Here is a 25904-nt window from a genome sequence, read left to right on the forward strand (position 1 = left end):
AGAGTAAGATAGAACTTTGTAATCATGTATTTTCTGCAAAGGAAGCATCTTTTTCCTTTATTTTTTCTTTCTACATGTTTTTGTTTTTGTTTTATTTGGTCTCTTCTATATTAGGTTGGGTTAGTTTTTATGTTCTCTTTAAAACTTTAAATTTATGTAAAAAGGAACATAGAATGGAAGAAGCAAGAATATGCTCAATGCAGTGAAATATGAAATGAATCACTACAATTGACATCTTAGGCATTAGTGAATTGAGATGGACTTGAATTGGTCCCCTTCAGTCAATAGATCACACTGCCTATTACTCAAATCATGTAAAACAAAGAAAGAATGGCATTCTGTCATAGTTATGAAAAGAAGAGAAACAGAAAATACTTGGGAGCAATGCAATCTATAATGAAATAATATTACTCAAACTTTGTTGACAGCTCTTTAATACAATTGTCCAAATTTATGCTACAACTACTGATGCGAAGAAGAGGTTGATGAGTTTTATGATCCATTTGAAATCAACAGATAATGCTGCTTGTAGTTGGCAACTCAAATGCCAAAGTTGGAAATATCAAGAAGAAAAATATAGTTGGAAGGTATGACCTAGGTCTAGGACCTTTCTCCCCCCCCTCCCTCCCCTCCTCCCTCCCTCCCTCCCTCAGGGTTGTGCTGAATCTCTTTGTCATGCTTCCCCTGCCTCCTGCATTAACAAATCTTTTCTTCTACATTCCAGAATATATTCAATATTCCATCACAAAAATGGACTTTAGTAACATGCCACTTCCATGATGTCAGTAGTGCCATTAGCTGGTACTTTGAAGACTGAGATCAAGGCAGGGCCAGTGCCAGGGGAAGGTATCTTCCTCTGGTATAAGCAAAGGAGATGATGTTAAAATTAATCTTTCGCCCAATCAGACCATCCCTTTCCTGCAACATAGAGGAGGAGGATGCATCAGAAAAAGGAGGAGCTGGCCCTTCCTGAATATGAGGCTACAGCTGATGTCAACCCCAAGGAACTCACAAAGTTACACTGTGGGTCAGAGGATATTATAATACGTCAGCATTTCAAACTGAAGTATGACAATCTGCCCTGGATAGTGTGCAACTGGTCCAAGACATGTCAGAAAGGGGAAGGATGTTAAGGGTCTTTTGACTTCAAGGATGCTTAAGTACCCATTTTAGGTATCATCAAAATGTCCTTATCACAGTGAACAGCAGTGGTAATCCATGCTACTGTTTGTCAGCAAAGCATCTGCTCCTAATCAGTTCAAAGTGTCTGTACGGTGGTTGAAGCAGCTGTAGAGAGGCAAACTACAGGATGATCAAAGGCATTAGACCTCTTGTGAGTTATTGCACACACCATGGCTTTTGGACTAATAAAACAGAGATGTCTATGAGATCCCCTCATATACTGATTTTAGCAGGTATATGGTGATTTTTCAACATCACTACTGGGGATGAGGGATTATTGGGGCTGTTGCAAACTATAAAAACAAATGTTTTGTTCAGTCAAAGTCATAACTGTCCTAACCATAGTAGAGGTCAGGTAAGATCCAAGAGGCATCTGCTGCTCAAGCTGACAGTTGTAAGTTCCAAGCATAGGCGTATATATATATATATATATATATATATATATATATATATATATATATATATATATATATATATATCTTTGCCAGCCTTTAAAATCTAATGTACAATACCATTTTTTTTTTAGTTTTTCAGTGAGGAATAGAATTGCTTATGTTCACATCACTGAGATCTGAGGCCAAGTTATTAGATCAATAAACTGTTTCTAGAAAGGTTGAATTCCTAGGACCCTATTTTTAAGCCTGAACTATCAACTGTGTCCATTTTTTTCTATAGGTAATTTCTTATTTCTTTAATGGGTCCAGCATCTGAGTGGAGCTTTCTTTCACATTTCAATTATTGGAGTATTTTGATTAAGTTGGACCAAATCTTTTTTTTTTTTTTTTTGCTCTAAGACGGGAAGCAAATACTGGTTTGTAGACTCGCATTTGGACCACCCTCATACCTACTGTACTACTCTCATACTATCTCTGTCCAGATATTTGGTGTGGACCTGGGCCCTCTAGATCAGGCGTGGGGAACTATGGCCCCTTTATGACCTGAGGACTTCAACTCCTAGAATTCCTGAGCCAGCCAGGAATGTGTCAGTTAATAGAAATATGTAAATTAATTCAGAATGAAACATGAATTTGTCTTTGGCAAATCCTAATTGAAGAAATTTTTGTATGTGCTGAAATTCAATAGGTTTATTTCCATGAAAAGAAGCAGGGCTGGATATGGGTTATTATTTTACAAACAGTTATCACAATCCAAAGAAACTGTAGCTGCCAGCTGAGAAATGCTGCATCCATGAAATTACCTTATAGGCTCTGTACTCAAATCCCATCACAGTTTTCTTTTCCACTTCTAATAGTGGTTTAGCTTCCTAATCCATTTATATATTGATTTGCTTAAATAGTAGATTAACCATTAGTGAGCTGTATTTGCAAATGGGGGGTAGTACATCCTTCTCTAATGCAGATGGGAGCAATGAGCACTCCTTCCATGCTACAATCATAGTATTGGAAGGACCATTTAGACCATTGTCTAATCTCAGTATTAAATCCAAATGAAAGCACTGACTGTCTGTCTAGACTCTGCTTGAAAACATCCAATCAAGGGAAGCCCATCACCTCGCCAGCTAATTATTCCATTATTGAACTGCTTTTACAGCTAGGAAGACTTTTCTAACATTCATTCAAATTCTTCCTTCCTGTAGCTTAAATTTGAGTTCTGGAGTGAGAAAAACAGGTTTTGACCTTTTTCTACCTGACAGGCATGCCATAAGCATTGCAGCCTATTCTTATCTTTCTCTGGGAACAAGGCAAATAGAAAAACACATTTTGTTTTACACTGTGTTTTGTTTATTAAAATATATGGTCTTAGACAAAACAAATAGAAGTTAAAGCATTATGCTGCATTCAATTAAAAAAGATTTTAAAAAGCAACCTATTCGTGCCTGCAGAAGATAAACAGTCAGATTCAAAAAAATTTAATTGAGTTAAAAAACTTTGAATTAGCAATGGTACAAAATTTGGCTACAATTCTGATGGCTTCCTAAACGTGGTCATTTTAACATATGGTTGCCATGCGAGTGTAGTCTGCATAGCTTGTGATTCTGCCCTCCCAAAAGTGATAGTGTATTTCAGAAGCCTCAATTTCAGAGTGTGAGCTTCTTAGCCTTTTGACGAAGAGCAAGTATATGTATTTTGTTTCATATGTTCATGTGTATGCTCAAAAATGCAAGTAAATTTTCTAGGCATTGAACAGAATGATAATTAATAGCATGACTGGTCCTATGTGTCAAATTGGTTTAGATAGACTGAAGTACAGGAAGGTGGCAGGGAAGGCAGACTATGTACATCGGGGTGTCAAACTGCCGACCCGCGGGCCAGATGTGTCATGTCGAAACCGCGCCCACCCCACCTCTGGCATTGGGGAAAAAGTTGTGATACATCACGACACATCATGTGATGTGGCAAGTTTGACACCCCTGATGTAGATGTACCATGCCTAGAATTTGGGTCAGAAGGCCCAAAGGTCATTCTGGTAGGGAGTTGTATTTTCCACATATCTTAAAGCACCAGGTTATAAAAGTCTAGTATATTCTTTTTCTCTCAGCAAGAATAGATTACTGTTGTTATTTCTACAACTTTCTGGCTTCTGAATACATCAATTTTAAGTAATAAAATAATACCTCTGCGCTATGCAGAAGCCAGAAAGTTGTAGAAATAATAATATGTAATTTATTCTTGCTGGGTGAAAAAAAAGTAAATAAATCCAGCATGTACTTAGTTTATTTATTTGTTTATTTGGCTCTGAAAATGTGCACATTTCCTATAATATTGTTAGACTATAACAAAATCAAATTGAAATATTACCTGAATTTACAGAGAAATGGACTTAATTGGTAAACTACTCAATAATAAGTCTCCAGATTGCCATAAAAATAGATTTACATGTTTGCCTTCTTTTATTAACTCATCAATAACTAGTTAACGTACTGAAATATATTTCTGAAAAGTCATTCCATTTTCACTGAGGAAAATGGATTTTTTTTAATCTACTTAACTTAGGAAGACAGTTTTCTTCTGATCTGTGTTTTTCTCTTATGAGTACCTTGGAAATTAGTGCATTCTCCTCTCAATTGTTGCCCTCCAGGTGTCTGAATTTTAATCTTTAGCCATTATGGTACCTTTAGAGATACTGATTCTACATCTGAAGAGCAAAGGAGATTGCTTTAACTGCATTCAAAAAAGAGAGAAAATTCCAGTTGTTTTACATTTTAGATCAGTTATAACTCCTGTTTTTTGATTTAGATATCTTTCTGCAAAGGCCTTAAAATAAATAAAAGACATGCATAGAGAAGGAATAAGTTTGACCATTCTGTGAGATGGTTTTCCTTAACCTCGCTACATTATTTTTAATAGGGGTTTGAGTATTTTTCATTGCCTATACACAACCTGCTACTTTCCCTAAGTTCCTGATGGGAGGATGAAAATACATAAGCAAACTGCATTTCAAGGACAACATCATTCATTTCACTCAGTTACCACAAATGTAAGTAAGTCATTAAAAAAAAAAAGAGGTGAGGGGTGGAGGAGAAAAAAAAAGGCAGCAGAGAGAAAAGGAGAAATCATAACACTTCAGTAAGTTATACTTTATTGCCCTGGAAAATATGTCCCTGTAGCAAATGTTATTGTGAAAGGTTGTGACAGCTGTTCTTTTTATTTTTTGGGCTCGGAACAGAATTGAATGACAATTCACAAAGAACGTCCTTTTGGTTAAATATGCTGCAGAACAAAGCGAAGGCCTAATGCTGGGGAGAAAGCGCTGAGTCAGCAACTAGAGCAACCTTTGATATTTAATAATGCATGGAATGAATTAGATGGTGACAGCCCTCAAGGTCTAGGCCTTCTATGTGTAATTATGTACTGCTGAACTTACAGAATGTCTATTTTTGGAGAAAAGACAAGGCAGATTATAATTAAGGATTTATACAGCAAATCTGATTTTCAGATATGTGTGATAATACTCATCTTTGCACCAGTCCTGGGAAATTAGTTATGCCTGTTATAGAAGTGGAACTGAAACTGAACAACAACAACAACTGTCTTTGTCCAAGTAAAAACATGATTTGTGTTTCCTGGAACCAGTCATATTACTTGTGGAAACATTCCATGATTCGTGTTACATCTGTTTTTGTGTATCAGAGCTTGTCTGATCAAGAATTTGCAACAGATTAGGAAGGCTAGGAAGGTCAGGAGATCCAAACAAAACAAGAAATAAAAGTGTGTCATAGAACTTTCAAAATACAAATGAATACAGAATCTAGTCAAGTGAGCACACAGAGAAAGAGCAGTATTATAAGCTGGAACTCTTCCCTTCGTTTCTTGTTAAAATGTTTTGTTAGTATCTTCTGACCTGAAGATTAATTAAGGCATAGACAAACTTTTTATTTCCAGTGGTTCCAGTTAATGTAGGACCAGTGGTCATACTGGTCAGGGTAATAAAAGTTGTCCTTGACTTATGACCATAATTGAGTCTAGAATTAAGATTGTAGGTCATGGCAATCATTAAGCAGGTCACCATGTGACCACACTGATTTTATTACCTTTTTTTGTGACAGTCATTAAACAAATATTGTGGTAATTAAGTGAATGCCATGGTCACGATATGAACCCATTTTAGCCAATTAGTGTTTTTTTGCTGGTAACTGGAAGTAAACACCAGTTTCTAGCAAAAACAGCTGTAAATGTAGGCTGGTTGTCAAGCACCCAAAATGTGATCACATGACTGTGATATTTCTAGGGAGATCTGTCATAACTCTGAATGCTTGCTAAGGAACAGGTTGTAAGCTGAAGGCTACCTTCGTGCAGAATAAAAGAGACAAGATCTCAGATATTGATGGTTCCAAGACTTTCCTTTTTATTTTCATTGAATTTTGGAGATCTTTGGTTTTTTAAAATTGTATGTTTTTGTGCTTGCAGATTTCTAAGTGCTTTTGGCATAGACAAAAAGAAAAAGGGCTCTGTTGTACATAAGGAAATATATCAAACTTTCCTCTATATTGGCAATCAAGAATTCTCCTTACCAGACAGAATGATAATTTTATGTTAAGCAGTCAGTAAATGCCAAAGTAGGAAAAAACCTCTTTTAACATTTGTTTAACAGCTAAGTCAGCATTTATATATGATATTCAATATTGTTTGAACGGATGGTAGTAGGGCTGTGCAGAACCTCAGGGCACAAAGGTGCTTTGGGGAAACTATCCTCTTAAAGCAGCTGCATTTTTTCCTAGGACTGCATGACTCACCTCTACCTCCAACTGTAGATGCCTAAGCATGTACTCATTTCTTGCAAGAATAGTTGTAAATTAGCCCTTGTTTTTGCCTGTAATGATGCCAGATATAGGCCAAGATAAACTCTGAGTATTTTTGCAAAGCATTGTAGAAACCAACACAAGCAGTCAGTCAAATCAAGGAACTGACTGGAGATAATCTTGCCACTGTCCTTGAAGTGTAGCAGCACAGTGGACTGAACCAGAATTGATACAATGTTTGTAGTGGTGAAATCATACCTGATGATGAAGAGAAGTAGCTTCTAGGTGCTAATGAGCCCTGTAGCTATGGGGCAAAAGAGAACACTGCCTGCAGTAACACAACCGGATCCATGGCAGCTACTCATATGTTCATGCATTCATCCTTTCCAATCCTAGATATCCAGATTTCATCCCTGGCTTAGCAATAAATCTTAGCTTTCCATAGCCTCTTCCTGCAATCAAGAAATGTGCTTACAGCAGAAGCTTCAGAGACATGATTTAGCCAAATAATTGGCTTTACTGCAGAAAAGATAAAAGCTCTCTACATGCAGAACACAAAAGTCAAGCTCTGTATATATATCTGCTCCAGGGTTTAAATTGCAGGCCTTTTCCTCCTACGTTGGATTCCTTTCCTAGCCTTGAGACATCTATTCAATGTTTTTTTGGATTGGAGTACTGCTACTTTCTGCCTCACCAGCTTCAGCCATTGCACAGATGGGGCATCTGTCAACATAGATGAGAAGTATTCTATACCTTTGCTGAAGCTCTAGGAAAAGGATACTTTTGTGGATGATTAAAGATAATTCTAGAATGAAGACGTGAAACCAAGGAAATATATGTGGTGTAAAAGCAAACATAAACCACCCAGAATTGTTAAGTCAGATGCCCTCATAGTTTAAACAAATAAACCAATATATTTTCTCAGAAGCTCACAAAACCAGTAGTATATATATAAATTTAATATAATATGAAAGAAGGCATTGTACATGGCACCATAACATAAATGTCTTTCTTTAACTTTGGGAACTTTTTTCGTTCTTATTTTGTAAATCTTAAAATGATATTTGTATCGTATTAGTTGAAATTATTAACATTCTATTGTTTCAATAACTATTGAAAATAAAGACAGAGAAACATTCTATCAATATTAATTTAATAAATTTAAAAAATTTAAATTTAATAAATTTAAAAACAATTAAAAACAAAAAAAATAAATAAAAAGGAAAAATAGGAACTATTGAGATTCTAACTTTCTCCCTTTTTGTACACTGCTAATTTGCAATATTATAGACATTTGAGACCCCATAGAAGCTAGACTGTGATTATATTTGCCATGCTGTGTGATGTATGCATGAGAAGCACTCTTAGTTAAATTTGTTTAAACTTCTATTTGTTAAAGTTATTAATCTGCACAAAGTATTTATAGGCAATTTAAACAATTTATAAATATTTTAACTAATGAAATAATTGATAACAATAATATATTGTTAATATAAAATATATATATTAAAAGGAATATAATTTATGTTTCAACACATCTATCTCTAATTAATTTCATATTACCAATTTCAAAATATCTATTTTTCCCCCCAGCAGCACAAACGGTTCTGCTGCATGTTAGAATAAGCCCTAATTATGTATATCAATTCTTATATTTCTGGGCAAAAAGAAATAGAAAATGTTTTGTGGACAAAAGCAAATTCCCTCCAGTAGCAAGGACTGATTTTTCAAGTACTCCTATGAATGGACCTATTCTATCAGTTAAAATGAACATTTAAAATCTATAGCAATGTGCTAATGATCAAAGAAGAAAACTGTCACTGACAAAACATTTATTCTTTGAAAGATCATCTTGAATGCATCCCCTGACTGGAGAGATGAACATAAATTGTTTATGACAATATCATCAGACCCAAACTTTCTTCCCATGGGAGACTGCTCTGAATTTTAATATGACTCATGAATTAATTGATTAATTATACCACTTAATTCTATCAACTCTAGTCTCTGCTATTAAAGTTCAGGAGCAGAACTCAGGAGAATTGGATTTTGATTTTGTACCTTCCAGTTATATCAGATGGTCTACAATGTGGAATTTAAAAGTAAAAGCATATATGGAGGATGTTAGGTTGAGGAATACTTCTTCTTCTTCTTCTTCTTCTTCTTCTTCTTCTTCTTCTTCTTCTTCTTCTTCTTCTTCTTCTTCTTCTTCTTCTTCTTCTTCTTCTTCTCCTTCTCCTCCTCCTCCTCCTCCTCCTCCTCCTCCTCCTCCTCCTCCTTCTTCTTCTTCTTCTTCTTCTTCTTCTTCTTCTTCTTCTTTTTGCCATCTTTCTTCCTCCACTGACAAGAAATCAGTAATAGCAAGCATATATGTCCTTGAGAGGAGTTTATGAATACGTAGAGAAATCAGATCAAGCCAATGGTGCATCTTGGATACATCCAGGTCAGGGATGGCAGGAGTTCTTTTTACAGTTACTTTATAGACCGAGCATTCAGTGGCATGTTGTCTCTGTGTATTTGTACTATTTTGTGAGTTGCTTGCTTACATTGATTCAAGAAGGTCCTATCTAATTGCCTCATAAAGCTTAAATCTATTCTTCTCTTTGAATCTTGCAAACCTAGAGACCCGGCTTACACAAGCTTGGTAATGGTTTGGATCTCCTGAGAAGGTTGCACTGAATTAGTTTTCTCTACTGGAAGGCAGGTGCCAAACAGAATAAACTGTGACTGAATTCCCACACTGCATTAAGCCATGGTTTACCTAATCAAACCATTACATTGAATCTGAAATTCATTTAAACCATAAGCAAGCAAACCTCATTGTAGCTCAGCATAATATGTGAACTCAGCCAGTATGTATGTAAGATCACTTATTTTAAAACTAATCTTAAGGAAAATGCTACCTTCTCACTGGCAACTGCAAAAAGGGTCAAAATAGGGACAATGGTGATTGCAATTGGCAACCAAAGTTCCACTCTTTTTCTATGTGCATTAATCTCTTTTGCTCTCCTCTTCTTCCCCTCTTCTCCCTCTCTCTTCCTCTCCTCCCATCCTCTTCTCTGATTTAATAGAACAGATTCTATGAAGTCATATCCAAGATTAGAAGAAATCAGTAACATTTCCTGAATTCTTCTAACCCTGGATTAGAATCCTGGATTAGATATTACAAGGCAAAGAAGACAATACAAAAGAAGATCTGTACCTCATACTATCTCTGTTTCCTGTTAGAGATTCAACATTCTGATTTATATATCCTACTTTATTTATAGATATATATACAGATACAGATACCCCTTCTGAAGAGGCTCACAGTACAAAATTAGCACATAAACACTTAATTTTTTAAAGTATTGAATTATGGGGGTCCTGAAATTTTCATTCTCTACAGCATGTGGATCTTCAGATTCTGCTGAACAAATTTAGGCATCCAGCCCAGCCAGTATGATCAAGAATAAAATATGATGGGAACAAATGGAAGGAAAATTTCTGATCTGCTACTTTTTAAGTCCTAAAGATTAAGGGTGGCATTTTTAATTGAACCTGAGGATTTGGGTAGCTGGTTTCATAAAGCTTATGGAATGCACATGCTTAGATTTAAAGATTCCCAAATGGTATTCACTATTGAATCAATAGCCTGATACTTTCATCATATCCTAATGATGCAGCCTGAGATATACAGCACTGCATGCTACTCATTAGTTTGGTCTCTTCAGCCATAGTGAAGTGGCAACCTATAACACGATTTGCAGAGTGATGCTTCCCCCAATACTTTCCTACTAGCAAATGCTCAGGATAGACTAAGGAAGAAGAAATGAAATATTAAAGGGATTTGGTACCATTCTGTCAGCATGAGCAACTTTAACTCCTGTTTCCCGCATTTACTCTGTTGGTTTTAACCACATATAATAGTTTCAGTATCTTTTATCTTTTGCAGGATGGTGGAATATTCCCTGGATCTTCAAAATATTAACTTGTCTGCAATCCGCACTGTACGAGTTCTGAGGCCCCTCAAAGCCATTAACCGAGTGCCTAGTAAGTCTGTCTGCCTCCTTCCTTTATTTTACAGTCTTTTTCTATCCAGAGAATGATGGGGATAGGAAAATGCACATCCATGCCTTTTTTCCACAATAGGTTGGCACTGGATGAGTGATTTGATAAAGGGCTAATCCTGGGGCACATGAACTCACCAGCATCCCTTTGTGGTCTCCAGAAAGGAGGGGGGGCAAACACGTGGGTCCCATTTTTGCATTTTGAAAAATTTGGAAAGGTTTTAAAGGGTAAAATAAATGCCTTAAGCTTTGTACATATTTAATGCATTAATTTTTATTTCTTAAAAGTTTAGCCCCCAGCCCTATCCACTTTGGGAAAGCTTGCCCAACATGACAGATAAAGTCTGGTGCAGTCCTCAGGCCAATTGCAGTTTCATTTCCCTAATGCATCTGGTCCCTGCCAGCCATGGCTGGTTGAATGTGTCACCACGAAAACAGAACAAGCTCCCTTGGGAGACATTATAGTCTTTTCTAATAAATCTTTTGACAGAAGAATTTCCAAAAATAAATCTCACGTTCAGGTCATAAAAAAAATATGCCCTCTCAATATTAATTTCATAACAGTGAGAAGTTAAAAGAGAGACTCTTTACGTATTTGTACTGGGACAAAAGCTATTTCACTTGTCCTTAAATGATCTCCTGTTGGAAGTCTGGGATGAAGAGTTCAGTTGTAGATTATATCAGTTTTGTTAAAGAACAGTAAAAACTGAAAATAGATCACCAGAATGAAACAACTCTGATGATGAACTGAATTGGCAATAAAATGGTAAAATTAGATTGGTTCATGAGTACAATCATAAATCCTCAGCTACATGTTGAAGGCTCTTGTGGTGATAAACTAGAAGAAGAGACATGAGATTATAGTGAATAATTGGAGTTTATCTTTTGTAAATGAGAAATGGTCTTTTTTCATCATACTTTGGCTTTCTTTTATTTTGTTTACATTAGGATATTAGGACCATTTTATTCCTTTTAAATGGGATTTTGTTACAGCTAAAGGTTTAGATGTGGAATATTGACTTTTACAAATGTTAATTAATTTATTTAGAACTCTGGACTTTTTGCTGATAATTGTATTGGAGATATAATTAGACAAGTTACTTATTTGTTTTGCCTATTTTTGACAGACGTTTCAGAAAGCTTTAGAAAGCTGCCATTATTCTTCAAATAACATATCCATTCTTGCAAGACCTGGGAAAGATCTTGGAAGTTTTCTGAAGGCTTTCTGAAGTATTGCAAGAACAGGATGCATGATTTGGCAACTGAATGGCACACACGTGCCTGGAGTTGTGATGGCAACAGGGAGTGCTGGGATTGCTAAGCATTCCAGTGATGTGATTTCTTGATTTACAACTGCATCATTTAGCAACAGAAATTCTGGTGTCAGTTGTGGTGGTAAGTTGAGGATTACCTTTATACTATATTGATTTGATTCTTTATAGCAGTGGTGGCAAAACTATGGCATGTGTGCCAGAGGTGGCACTTGGAGCCCTGTCTGTGGGCACGTGTGCCATTGCCCCAGCCCCGCCTCCCGCTGCAACCCCCTCCTCACCAGCAGCCTGCCCGGAGGAGAGGCTCCACCAGATACGGCCCACGAGGAGCTGCGCAGCCAAGCACATGGTAGCTGGGCAGCAGGGGCAAGACTCCACTCTCATGCCCCATCATGTGCAGATGATGCTGCAGGGTGCAGGCAGAGGGCATGGCCGCCATGGTGCTGCAAGGCTGCCTGGGTGATCTGTGGTGAGGCCCTGCAGGCAGGCGGAGCGGGGGGTGGTACAGGGGCAGAGCGGGGGTTTTGGGGCACTCGGTCTCTAAAAGGTTTGGCATCATTGCTCTATAGTATGTTTATAACATCACATATAAATAGATCATGGAAAGATATTTGGGAAAGAAACATAACTCATATTTATTCTTGTCAGATCAAGACACTCCATTCTGAGAAATGTGGAATTAGCATTCATAAATACATATTCAAACTAGATACATGTCAGAGTGCATGCAAGTGAACTTCTCTGGGATTTGCATAATAGGGTATGATCTCTGAGAAGTTCTCCTTCATAGCAGTAACTCAGTGCATAAAAGGATCTCCAAATTGGATGGTGTGAGGCACTTCTTCAAGTGCCCCACCTTTAAGCTCTGAGGGGCTTTGAAGCTAAAGTTATTTATTTAAATTTATCATAATAACATTCATTGAGGCACGATGTTTATAGTAACTCTGTTATGATGTGCATGAAACGACCTGGAAAGTTGCTATCCGATTTTAGTTAAACCAAAATAATTACAGCCTGATTTACTGAAGGATAAAAATATGGACAATATATAATACTCAGTCATTTATCTTCTAATTGGCTGCTGTCTTTCAAGGACTTTATGAGGGAAGCATTGTTTTTTGGATAGTTTTTTAGACATTAAAGCTGTGGAGAGATGCTTTCTTGACATTATCCATTCAAAAAAGTAATGTATATCCAAAAATACAGACAGAAAATCTTCCTGACAACTACCTCCTCCTGGTTATCCTCCTCTTCCATAGGATATAACAGTTACACTATTTATCAGTTATATCAGTATTGTATCTGCAAATGCATTCAAGATGTATTACTGTGTTTTCATGTTGTTCGTATGTATGTATCTAGCTATGTGTGTTCTTGTATACATAAGACTGGCATTAGTATAGTTATCTTCCTCAACCCAGTGGACTCCAAGTATATTTACCATGTACAAGTCCCAGAACTTCCAGACTTTGGCCATATTAACTAGGAATTATTGGAACTGCAGCAAATATATCTAGACAGCATTGTAGTCAGTAAAGATGATATTCAATAATATAATTCTATTAAACATTAGAGTATAAAATGCAAATTAAAATGAAATTAGTGGAAAAAATGGAAATGTGGAAAGAGAGAAGTGTAGAATAAAAGGGGAAAGAAAGAAAAAGCATTAACTTCTGACTCTTTTCAGCACTGTAGAATGAGCATAATAATGTTACAGCCTCAACATATATACTAGCCATTTCTATAACAAAAAAAAATCCCCTTGTCTAACCATTAAATCTCAAAGTCATTGGGAAATAATGGGAAATAATTGTGAAGCAGCCTTAAAGCAAAACTAATACAGCTTAAAAATATGCTACTGAAAGGACCATTCCATGAAATTTGGAAAAAGTAAATACAGTAAGCAAGCAATGAGGGACCTGACCTCTCATGTCTTGTGCACTTCTAGTGTCTTGTGCACTTCTGATGTCTTGTGCACTTGACATCCTGTAATCTAAAAATATCTTAGACTCTCCCTAGAGATAAATGTTAAGATAATGGCCATAGGTATTTTTTCCTTTTTCTTTTGTTCCAATTAGTGCCACTGTAGGTCTCTGTATATGAGAGATTAATATGAGTCAATTTCCTCCATAGGGAAATTGAACTTTCAGAATTTCCTGGGCCACAATGTAAACATTGATGCTTTCATTTTATATGCTTGCATATTTAAAAAGTATTTTATGATGTTCTCTCCATGTTATATATAGGCCAAGGAAAATAGATACATTTTTATTAAAATGATTAGGGAAGGAAGAATATGAGAGAAGATTATAAAACAGAAAGTGTTCTCTCTGCTCCTTTTAAGTGCTGCCTCTCTTCATTGCACAGAATTAGTGCAGACCATACAGAACTATAACTACAGCGCAGTAGGGATTTTAGTGTTACTTATCAGCTCTGATCAAATAATGATAGTATTTGCATAACTATGTATTACACAGATGTTCTGCATAACATGCAGAAAAGTAGGATTTTTTTTTTCCATACTGAATGGCAAACTGCAGGCTTGCATTCTACACTTCATTAGTTTTTATTTGAAAAATATATTTTATCTTTGAAGAGATCAATTTTGTCCTAGATTTTTTTTATCCCATCTTTATTATTTTATAAGTAACTCAAGATAGCAAACATGCATAATATTTCATCTTCCTGTGGAATGTGCTCAGAAAAATGGGAATACCAAAACATCTCATTTTCTCATGAGAAATTTATATACAGGCCAGAAAGCCACTGCCTGGACAGAAAATAGTGAAACAATGACTCCAGATTGGCAAAGGTGTGTCACAAGGCTGCATACTCTCTTATTTATTGGACTCATATGTGTAAAATATAATAAAGGAAGCTTGATTGAAAGATATGTGGTTTTTAAAATTGGAGGAAGACACATCAATAACCTGCATCATGCTGATAATATTACTTTAATAGCTAACAATGCAAAAGTTCTGCAAGCCCTACACTAAAAGATTGCAGTGAAAAAGTGGGACTAAATTAAACATAAAGATGATTAAGTTAATGATGACAGTAGAACATCTAACAATAAAAATAGCAAAGTGCTAGATTGTTTCTGCCTGTTAAGATCAATGCTGTGAAGTGTTTATATCACATATCAGAATTGTGCAAGACACAGTGTTCCCTGTGACATTGTATGGAAGCAAAAGTTGGACTTTGAAGAAGCAGGAAAGGAAGAGTATTGACTCTTCTGAACTTCGGTGTTGGAGAAGACTCCTGACAGCGTTGTGAAAAGCCAAGAAAACCAATGGATCATTGAACAAATCAACTCAAAGGCACAAATCTCACTCAAGGCACAAATTACCAGGCTCAAATTATGCTACTTTGGACACATGATGCAAAGGCCCAGTTCTTTGAAAAAGGCTCAAATTATGCTGGGAAAGGTAGAAGGAAAGAGAAGAAGAGAATGACCAGCAGCAAGGTGGGTGGGCCCAGTTACAGAGGTAATGAGCGCACCATTGAGAGACATGATAGAATAGGTTAGTGATAAGTCATCTTGAAGAAAATATGTGGGGAGTTGAAAATGACTTGACAGCACATAATTAATTCCTGATGGAATGCCAGTGTTAAGGTTAGTGAGGCAGGAACCATATTTTTCTAGAATATAAGAACTGTGAGCCTTCAATCTAGAAAGGGTTGTGATGAAAACATACCTCAACCATCCAAGGATGCTAAGTATCAATTTACTTACAAAGTCTTGAGAAAGAAAAACTTGAGTTTAAACCCAGGCAAATAGATACAATTCTTTAGCTGAAATAAACATCAACAGTTATTTTGGAAAATTAATTTTTTGTCTCTCTGAGAGTGAGGTGGGCAGTAACTAAATTTGATAAATAAACCTTATTCTTGTCTGCATTAATGATTTTAACTAGATAAGTGGTGTCTGGGGATCTTTTGCCAAGTCTAACAAAGAGCTGAACTAAGAATTAATTTCTGGAAACCATGATTTCCAGAACTCAGCCCAAGTGTGTAGATTAAAAATCAAAGATTTAAGAAAATTGTTTTGGAAGTAATACAGCAAACTGTTCTCTTAGAACTTTCATTGGTACATTTTAGTTCATTGGTACATCTTATTTTATCTGTGATAGCTATGACTAGAATGGAAATAGCGAGAACATTTTCTTCACTGCTTCCTTAGTTCAAATATTACTACCTGCCAAAGGACAACTGGAACAGTTCCAAAGGTTATGGATTATTGGGGATTTCCTGCTTTAGATTGCTGGATTTTCTGTGGACTAGTTTATCCCTGATGTAGATCTTTGTCTGATTTCCAACTATTTCTCTGCATAATCTTTTCCTAGGTTCCATTTCTTTCTATGATATTCTAGCAACACTCTAAACCTGCTATCTGTGATATCTTTGAACTATGTTTCGTATCTCCAAAAGCAGAATAACTGGCCATGGTTGGGAAAGACAGAATTGTATTTCAATGCATGAGAAAAGTTCTTCACTAGAACCTGAAACAGAGAAAAATGGGGTTGGAGGGAACCTTGGAAGTCTTCTAGTCCAACCTTCTGCCTGTGACATGAGATTCTATACCATTCTGGGCTTTCTTCGGACTTGATGGGATGGATACTTATGATCATAGAAAGAATAACAGAATTGGAAGGGATGCCAGAAGTCTTCCAGTCCAATCCCCCACCCAAGCAGGAGACCATATACCAAAAAGGCTGTCCAATCTCTTTTTAAAAACTTCCAAAGGTGAAGCACCCACAACTTCTGGAGACAAGCTGTTCTACTGGTTAATTGTTCTCACTGGTCAGGAAATTTCTCCTTAATTCTAGCTTGCTTCTCTCCTTGATTAGTTTCTATCCATTGTTTCTTGTCCTGCCTTCTGGTGCTTTGGAGAATAGATTGACCCCCTCTTTGTGGCAGCACCTCAAATATTGGAACACTGCTATCATGTCACCTCTAGTCTTCTTTTCACTAGACTAGGTATACCCAATTCCTGCAAACATTCTTCACATGTTTTAGCCCCCAGTTTCTTAATCATCTTTAGGCTCTTCCTCTCACTCCAGAGAAGTGTGACAATATTTTAAATACAAAATGAATAGATCCACCATGAGTGAGCTTAGGCATTACTCTATAGTATTGCTACCCGTTTCAGAATCAGAACAGTAAGCTCTACTTATGATCTTTGTAAGGTAACATCAGATGTTTATTATCTTTCTTTTTGACAGCATGTTATGGTTTATATGAGTTGTGCTGCTGACACATTCTTTTAAGTCCAAAGTCTCACTCTTAGGAGTCTGTGCCTAAAGACTGAAGAAATGCAACACTGGAAAAGTAACAAATGTGTCTATTGGGAGTGGGGGATTTAGACACGTTGAGCAAGTTTCCATGTTTAGTTTATCGAATTCATATACTTTGTCATGCTGAAGTTGACATTCAGAACTTGATAGGGACAGAATCATTAAGTATCTAACAATTAATAGACTACTGGTGGAGTTGACAAATCTAACGTATCTTCAGCACTTCAAACGAGCAGTCATTTACATTTTTTTATATTGACTCCCAATATTTAGATTAATGTGCAGTATATATTATATTAATTTTATGACAAATTTTAATTTAAAATGTTTCCTAAAATTTGCCATGTTTCAGCCTGGACCAGGAAACCATTTTACAAATTTATCAGTACTCTCAGAATATATTTTGTGTATTTGCATCAAAAACCACTTGAAAACTACAAAATCCACAAAGTGTAAATTCAGTACAGTACATGGCAATATTTAGGACCTATGTTACCTCAACCTGACAATGAATTAGAATACACATGAAACATACAATTCTGGTAGCCCATTTATTCATGTTAATTCAGTTTGTTTTAGTCATTATATATGACAAATAAAAACATTGCTCCTTTTATTTCAAGTCCAATTCTTTCTGTTTCCCACCTCTACTTTCCCTTTTCCTATAATTAAAGCTATTTTGAAATATTGTGTTGCATGACTCTGTAACAGAATTTCTGGGGTCTTTTGGGATTCCTCAGCTTTTCCTGTAAATTTTGTAGCCACCTTTATCTGGCCACTCTAGTCTAACTTATTCATAGTTGATTATTAAATTGCAGCCATAAGCACCAGAGGAGGCAATGGATAGCATATCAGATTGATGCCCAGCCACACCTATAATAGTAGTATAGTCTGACATTCTGTTTGGTCTTTGTCTTATGTACCCAAAATATCAGAGGGTGATATTAGTAGATGATGAGAAATCCCAAGTTATATAGAAATACAATAAATACTTCTTGCAAAACCAATCCAATCTCAGTTGGGTATGCGTAGTATACAAGGAATGCTAAGAGGGGATTGAAATGGAAGGAAGAGAGGGAATAGACTACAGAACCTGAGAAAGGAAATAAAGTATCATTTCCTTCAGAGACATCACATTCTGCTTTGCATCAAGAACGTTTCTTTTTTCTTTTTTATAATTTTTTATTAAGTAAACATTTAAAAACCGGTTGAACACAGTGTGACTTTTCTGGCTGTTATTTTGTCATACATACTATACCATATACCATATATCTTCCTAGTCATTGATCTTTTACACCATTTACATATTGCATTTCATACTATTTGCATATTTATATATTTACATACATATTTACATCTATTTATAACATAACTTCCATTTCCATTCTTATTTCATATTCTGATCTCTATCTTACGCTCACTTTGAAGTTGGAAATCTACATTTTCTCTCTTCTAGATGAGTTTTCTCTGTTCTGACTTTTTCTCCTCGAGTCTAACCAATAGTACATCTTATCCCAAACTTCGTAATATTCTGTTTCATCCTTGTCTTTAATTTCTAAGGATAATCTGTCCATCTCTGCACATATCAATTTTTTTTAATTAGTTCACTCTCCACCGGGGAATTTCCATTTTTCCAGTTCTAGGCATACACCAATCTTGCTGCTGTTATGATATGCAACACTAGATATGTCTCTCCTTTGTTAAACTTCCCAGCTATCATTCCCAGTAAAAACAATTCTGGTCTGGAATCTATCTTCAGTCCCAATATTTCCTCCAACCAAGCCTTTATTAGCCACCAAAATTCTTTGGCTTTGGAACAAGTCCACCACATATGATATAAGTGCCTAACATTTTCTTGCACTTCCAACATTGTGGTGATATATCTTTTCTCATCTTTGCCAGTTTTGCTGGGGAGAGATGCCACCTGTAAATTTTGTACAGATTCTCTTTATATGAGGTAGCCAAGGTTAACTTTCTATTTCTTTCCCATAACATTTGCCATTTGTCTAACTCAATATTATATTCGAAATTTACCTGCTTCTTTTACCTGCTCCTCTTCCATTTTATATTCCAATAAATATTTATATGTTCTTTTGATTCTTTCTCCTCCGTTCCTAACAATATTTTATCCAGTGTTGTCAGATTTCTCCGTATACCCCATTCTTTTTTGTCTTTCTTATAACGTGACTGAACTTGCAGGTACGCCCACCATTCCAATTGTACCTGATTTTCTTTTAATTCTTGTCTAGATTTAAGTTCCCCTTGAAGAGCGTTTCTTAATATCCCTGAAATATAGGCTCTTTTTTTCATGAAAATCAGTAGAGATATAGAATTTCTTTGTAGCCAGATCTCGGTCTCAATATGCTTATTATTTATCCACTTTCTCATCCAAAAGAACTTTTCCTCAAGAAGCAGCAGCAAAAAAGTGAGAGTTCTTGCACTTTCTAAAATAATTATTACTTAAAGCAAAGTATGTATTTTTTTTTACAAAATTGCTAATGACAGTGTATTTTATTATTGGTCAAAGAAATTGTACAAGATTTTTTTGTTGAGAGAAGAAAAGACAGAATTAATGATTTCTGGATTTGGGCATTAAAAAGGGCCAGAGATGATGGAGAAAAAAAATAAGATTATAATTACACAATAGAAAGAAGACAAAGCTATGTTTTCCCCTCTTTTTGTTCTTTCTAATTTCCTATCTCTTTTTCGTATATTTTTACTGTATCAAAAATGTGTGTGTGTGTGTGTGTGAGAGAGAGAGAGAGAGAGAGAGAGAGAGAGAGAGAGAGAGAGAGAGAGAGAGAGAGAGAGAGAGATGCACTTTTATTATCTTCATATTGCCCGTAGAAGGGCTGTGGCTGGGAGAAAGTGACCCCTACAATAGCCTTGCAATGAGTGTACACTCAGCATCATTACCAAGTGCCTATAGTATTAATCAGTAACTCTGCAGGTTGGGTTGAAGATGACACAACTTTGCAAAAGGTAATGCAGCTAGGTAGTTTTATTTGTTCTTACCCAGCAGAGAAGACTGGGCTGAGAAATTATTTAAGCAACAGTGCCATGTAGTTCCACGTTGAACAATGCTCCAGATTGGATAGCTAGGGTGAAAGAGAAAGCTGTTTGCAATAACTCTGTGGTATCCACTCTTAAGATTGCAGCTTTAGTTTGGGTTTTCAGTTAAAAAATAATGTGTATTGCTCAGTTCTCAGCAGGTGTCAAATTTTTATAAAAGTTATTTTTTAGATAAGGGTGGGACTCTAAAAAGTTAAGATAGCAACTTCAACTGTGTGGTTGTAATCATTAACTTTGGTTTTGGTTTTTGTCTTTTACAGTCCTGCACCTCCTTCAGATACCTTTGCCTTCAGACACCTTCTCAGTTTTTTTAAGTCTTCAGTTACATTTATTTTACTTCAAACTTCCCCCCCCCAAAAAAATACATACAGTTTGAGAAAGAGGAACTTGATATTGTTAACTTGTTTTTTCTCCCCCTCGGATTTAAATAATATGCTCATATCAGAGATAAATGGCAATATTTTGTTGCAAAGTTTTATTTGTTCTTTCCACGTTGTTTAAATTGTACCACCTTAGTGATTTACTAATATTAAAATGAAGAATATCCTTTTAGAACAGGAATGAAAAGCAAACTGAAAAGCAGTATTTTTACTACTTTCTCCTCTTATGTATTACTGAAAAGCAGTAATACATATTTTTACTACTTTCTCCTCTTAGCCACATCAATACTTGTGTGAAACTAATTTAGGCTCAATTTTGTTTCCCTTGCATATAAACAGAGAGTGTTTCTGGGGATATTTTTAGCTTTTCTGATCAAAATGTTGTTTTTGTGAGAATTGATGAAGTAATTTTGTTTCCTGGGTTTTTATAAGACAACTGCCACATCAACTGGAAAATGGCATGATGATTGTGTCTGAAATGGCATACAAAATTAGAAATAGTCTGAGCTGGTAGCAGGTGCCTAGCTAGACATGACACAGATTAACAGTGGAACATTTCAGCCCTTTCCACAAATTTTATTTAATGCCTTCATTAATAATCTTCACAGGGAAATCAGGCTTGATAATGACATTTGCAGATGGTGCCAGAATTGGACGGACCATATATATTAATGAAGACAACAGAAGAATATAAACGGATGTAGTAAGAATAAGGAGTTAATGAACTGAAATTTAAAAAATCACAGTGACTATATTCATCTAAGGTCCCAAACTATATTATGGCTTAGAGGCTTGTTCAAAAGAATAAAATAACCTAGATTTGCTATTGTAGTCTGTTGAGCTTGTAGGAAAAAATTTCATTTGATAATGAATAATATTAACCAAGGTATCATAAGCCAAGATAGCAGAAGAAATACAGCAGAGAAATGTGTGCCCATAGCAGATACCTATAGTTCAGACCTGTTGAATTTGTTTACCAACCACCAAAAACATGTGGATTACAGTGATAAAAGTATCACAATAAAATATAAAAGTCAGAATACAATGATAATAAACTTATGATACAATAGCACTCATATACAACAGGCAATTTTAGCTTTCAAAAAGTCTTGCAGAACTATGCCATTGTGGCAAAGTTTTAGAAGGCCACCAGAGTAAGTGTCATTCTGACTTCTAGAAGGGAATTACATAAAGTGAGGAAAAATAAAGAATAGTAATGATTTGGAGCCCCCACTGATTTTGACTTTTAAATATTGGGAACCCACAACAGGTCCAATTCATTGTTTTACATCAGGGGTGTCAAACTCAATTTCATTGAGGGCTGCATCAGCATTGTGGTTGCCCTCAGGGGGGCCGGGTGGGTGTGGCTGGGGTGGATGCCGCCTACTAAGTGGGCATAGCTGGCATGGGCATGGCCAACTCGACATCACTCATGTCAGGGGTGCCTGTGCAGGCCTGGGCAGGACTGGGGCGGATCCGAGGGTGTCCAGCGGAGGGGTGGGGTGGGGGTGGGACCGAGGTGAGCACCGGGGCATGGTCCACTGGAGGAGACTCACCATCCCTCTCAGGCTGTGCAGGGTGGGCACTGGACAGTGGCACAGACTGCCCAGAGCCCTGGGCAGCAGAAGTCAAGCACCCAACCCGGCCCTTGAGCTCCCATGGCAAAGGGACCCCACAGCCCTGCTTAGCCCAGCCACACTTTCTGAGGGGGTGCCCAGCTGCACTTACCTCCTCCTCGAGGCTGCTGCTGCTGTGCTTGCTCTCATTGACTAGGTTGCTCATGGTGAGTGCAGGAGGACAAAGTGCGTGGGTCAGAGGGAGGCCCACTCTCTCTCCATGTACGGAGACCTGGTTTTGTAACCAAAGCATCATCAGCAATAGGATGGGAGACCACCAGGATATGGCGAAAGGGCAACAGGGCTGCTGCTGGCCAAGTGCTAAGGCAGGGCTTTCCTCAGGCCATCCCTCCCTCTCATTCCAATCTCCCTCCTTCCGTCCTTCCTCCCCTCCTTCCCTGCCTCCCTTCTTTTCATTCCCATCTCCTTCCTTCCCTTTCTTTCTTCCTGTTTCCCTCCCCTCCTGCCTTCCCTCCCTTCCTCCCTCTCTCTATGCCCAGGAAGAGATGAGGGGAGAGGGAGAGGTTGGCAGCGCTTCCCTCAAAGAATAAGAGAGTTGGAAGAGACCTTTGAGGTCTTTAGTCCAAGCCCCTGCTCAAGCAGGGGACCTATACCATTCCACACAATGGAATATCCAATCTCTTCTTAAAAGCCTCCAGTGATGGAAAATCCACAACTTCTGAAGGCAAGCCTTTTCACTGGTTAGTTGTTTTCACAAGTCCTTAGTTCTAGGCTGGTTTTCTTTTTATTAGTTTCCATCTATTATTGCCTTCTGATGCTTTGGAAAATAGGTTGACCCCTTCTTCTCTGTGGCAGCCTATCAAATATTGGAACACTGTTATCATGTCAATACCCTTAGTCCTTTTCATTAAGCAAGACATACCCAATTCCCACAAACATTTGTCATATGTTTTAGCCTCCAGTCTCCTAATCATCTTTGACTACCATCCATTTAAACCAGATGGTCCCCCTGGTTTGGTTTATAGAACAGTGGCCACGAGCAAAGCCTTCTCAGAGACAGTACCCCATCCCTCACCTGTTTAGAGGCAACTCCAAACACATTGTTCAGCCAGGCATATGTAGAACAACCCTTCCTGCTTTCTCCTCCTTCTCAGCTTTCTCTCCAGCTGCCACAGAGGCTCACACATTGCCAGCCACTGGCAATTCCAGGCTGTGGCTCTGCATCCGGCGTGAGTGCTACGTTCCCCTCTCCGGCCCTACCACGTGGCAGAGAGGGTGACCGGGAGCCAGCCAATGCTCAGCTTCTGCCACCGTGTGCTCCCATCTCTGCTCCTTTCATCCCACAGGCCAGGCATGCCCTGGGGCGCCAGGCTTACAGAACACCATGGCCCAAGTGATGAAAGGCGTGGCCCAGCAAAGCAGAGCTGCATGAGGAGAATCCAGGCGTGATGGGGTTAGGCTGGGAGGGGAGAGGCGGGATGAGGGAAATGAACTGCAGTTTCATGTGTGTGCACCGGGGAGGGTACCCAGCCAGGTTGGGGTACGCCAGGGCTGGGGCAGCGGAGGCCAGCCCCCTGCCACTTCTGGGACAGCCCTGGGGGCCAAATCTGGGCCCTCCATGGGCCAAATCCGGCCTGCAGGCCTTGTGTTTGACATATCTGTTCTACATGGATAAGGTACTAGTTTTAATGGTTAAAACCAAACTTTGAAGCAAATCTGGAAATGTATTATCAGTCAATGCAGTGCTCACAATATAGACACATGGATATATTATCTTTCACATATCAGCACATGGGCATTTGCCAGTTGCAGTTCTGGAGTAGTTTTCAAAGATGGCTCCATGCAAAACACATTGCAGTAGTTTATCTTAACAATGAAACAGGGATACATTATGGTCATCAAATCATCTCACTTGAGATCTACCATATAGCCTATATTTCACTATTTAATGAAATACTCTGTCAAAGACTCCACTGAGTTCCACATACACCAAGTCTATAGCATTCCCCTTATCTCAGTGGTTCTCAACCTTTTTAATGCCGTGACCCCCAACCGGTCGTACGTCGAGGACTACTCAACCGGTCGTAAGTCGAGGACTACTCAACTGGTGCAGCATCGTTTGCAGAATGGGACTTTGGCGGGCTCAGCAGGGCAGAGACAGCCTGGACAATTCCTATTGGCTTTTGAAAGCCAATAGAATTAGACTCTATTCAAGAGAGTCTATTCTATTGGCTTTCAAAAGCCAATAGAATAAAAGGGAGTAGCACAGCTAAGGAAAAGGGGGGGAAAATGGTGGACTGCATTGTTTGGCGATCCCCGTGAAATGGTCGTTCGACCCCAAATGGGGTCCCGACCCACAGGTTGAGAACCACTGCCTTATCTATAAAGCTAGTAACATTATCAATATTAGCTTATCTAATCTTATTAGTCAATGCAATTTGTTGTGAAAACATTCTGTTTCCTATTGATTATAGCAAGCTTTCCCAGGTAGTCCACAATGTGCTTCATGATTTGCCCATCACAGACAACAAGCTTTTGGTCTGTAATTTTCTAGGTCCCCCTTTTTTGAAGAAAGGAGTGACATTTGCTCTTCTACACTATTCTGAGATCTCTCTAGTTCAGGGTCTTCAAACTTGGCCCTGTTATGACTTGTGGTCTTCAACTCCCAGAATTCCTCAGCCAGGCACACAAGTCAGAAAAGGGCCAAGTTTGAAGATTCCTGTCTAGTTACTCAAGATTTCTGACTTATCTCCATCACCGCAATACGGTGCCGCCCACCCCCTCACTTCTTTCTCCTCGCAATGGACATATATTCCCCCTGGCTTTCCTTTTATTTCTCACATACACAAAGAGCATGTTTTGTTTTTGTATCTCATAAGCCTTAGTCCATTTTAGCTTTTCTGATTGTGTTCCCATTATTTTTAGAGAGTACCTTGTATTCCTTGGTAAGATTCCCCTTTTCCCATTTCTTATACATGTTGCTTTGCTTTTTCTCTTCAGTATTTTAGAGAGCTCTGCGTGTATTCCTGCTGGCCCCTTTAGATTTTTCTTCCTTGTGGGGACTGTTTCAATTTGGCCTTTAGTATGTCATTTTATAGAATTTCCCCTCTTGCCCAGATGCTTTTTCATCAAAAGATGTTCCTCTGAAGTCCAGTATGTAAAGCTGAGTTTTCTTAGTTGCTTTACATCTGAATATCACAGATTCAAGAATAAGAAAAATACTTTTAACCAAGGTGCCAATCATCTTCACTTCTTATTTATTTATTTATTTATTTACAAATATTTATATGCTGCCCAATCCCAAAGGACTCAGGGCGGCGTACAAAGTTAAAAACAGTCATAAAACAATAAAATAATCCAGTCATACCACGAGTCCGATCATATCCCGGCCCCCCGGGGACATCAGCCCCAGGCCTGCCAGAACAGGAGAGTTTTAATGGCTTTCTTAAAGGCCGGCAGGGTGGGAGTAGTTCGAACCTCGGGGGGAAGTTGATTCCACCAGGTTGGAGCCACCACAGAAAAGGCCCTTCCCCGAGGGCCCGCCAGCCGACATTGTCTGGCCGACGGGACCTGAAGGAGGGCCAGTCTATGGGACCTCACCAGTCTCTGGGAGCTGTGTGGCAGAATGCGGTCCTGTAAGTAACCTGGCCCTATGCCATGAGGGGCTTTGAAGGTGATAACCAACACCTTGAATTGCGTCTGGAGACCCACAGGAAGCCAGTGCAGCTCGCGGAGGATGGGTGACACGTGGGCGTACCTTGGCGCGCCCACAATCGCTCTCGCGGCTGCGTTCTGAACCAACTGCAGCCTCCGAACGCCCTTCAAGGGTAGCCCCATGTAGAGCGCATTACAGTAATCCAGTCTTGAGGTGACAAG

At 38.1% G+C, this 25904-nt stretch overlaps 1 protein-coding gene across 4 annotated transcripts in view; it reads left to right on the top strand.

Annotated features, from left to right (window-relative positions):
- CACNA1I (calcium voltage-gated channel subunit alpha1 I) overlaps positions 1-25904 on the top strand; it is a 192630-nt gene that overhangs the window by 35840 nt on the left and 130886 nt on the right. For all 4 annotated transcript variants that reach the window (XM_039335515.1, XM_039335517.1, XM_039335516.1 and 1 more), the window contains one exon: positions 10317-10414. In XM_039335515.1, coding sequence (XP_039191449.1) covers positions 10317-10414 — 98 coding nt within the window. The remainder of the gene's footprint in view (positions 1-10316; positions 10415-25904) is intronic.

This window comes from Crotalus tigris, unplaced genomic scaffold (assembly GCF_016545835.1).
Source record: "Crotalus tigris isolate CLP2741 ecotype Arizona unplaced genomic scaffold, ASM1654583v1 scf7180000017644.4837335, whole genome shotgun sequence".
Lineage (NCBI taxonomy): Eukaryota > Metazoa > Chordata > Lepidosauria > Squamata > Viperidae > Crotalus > Crotalus tigris.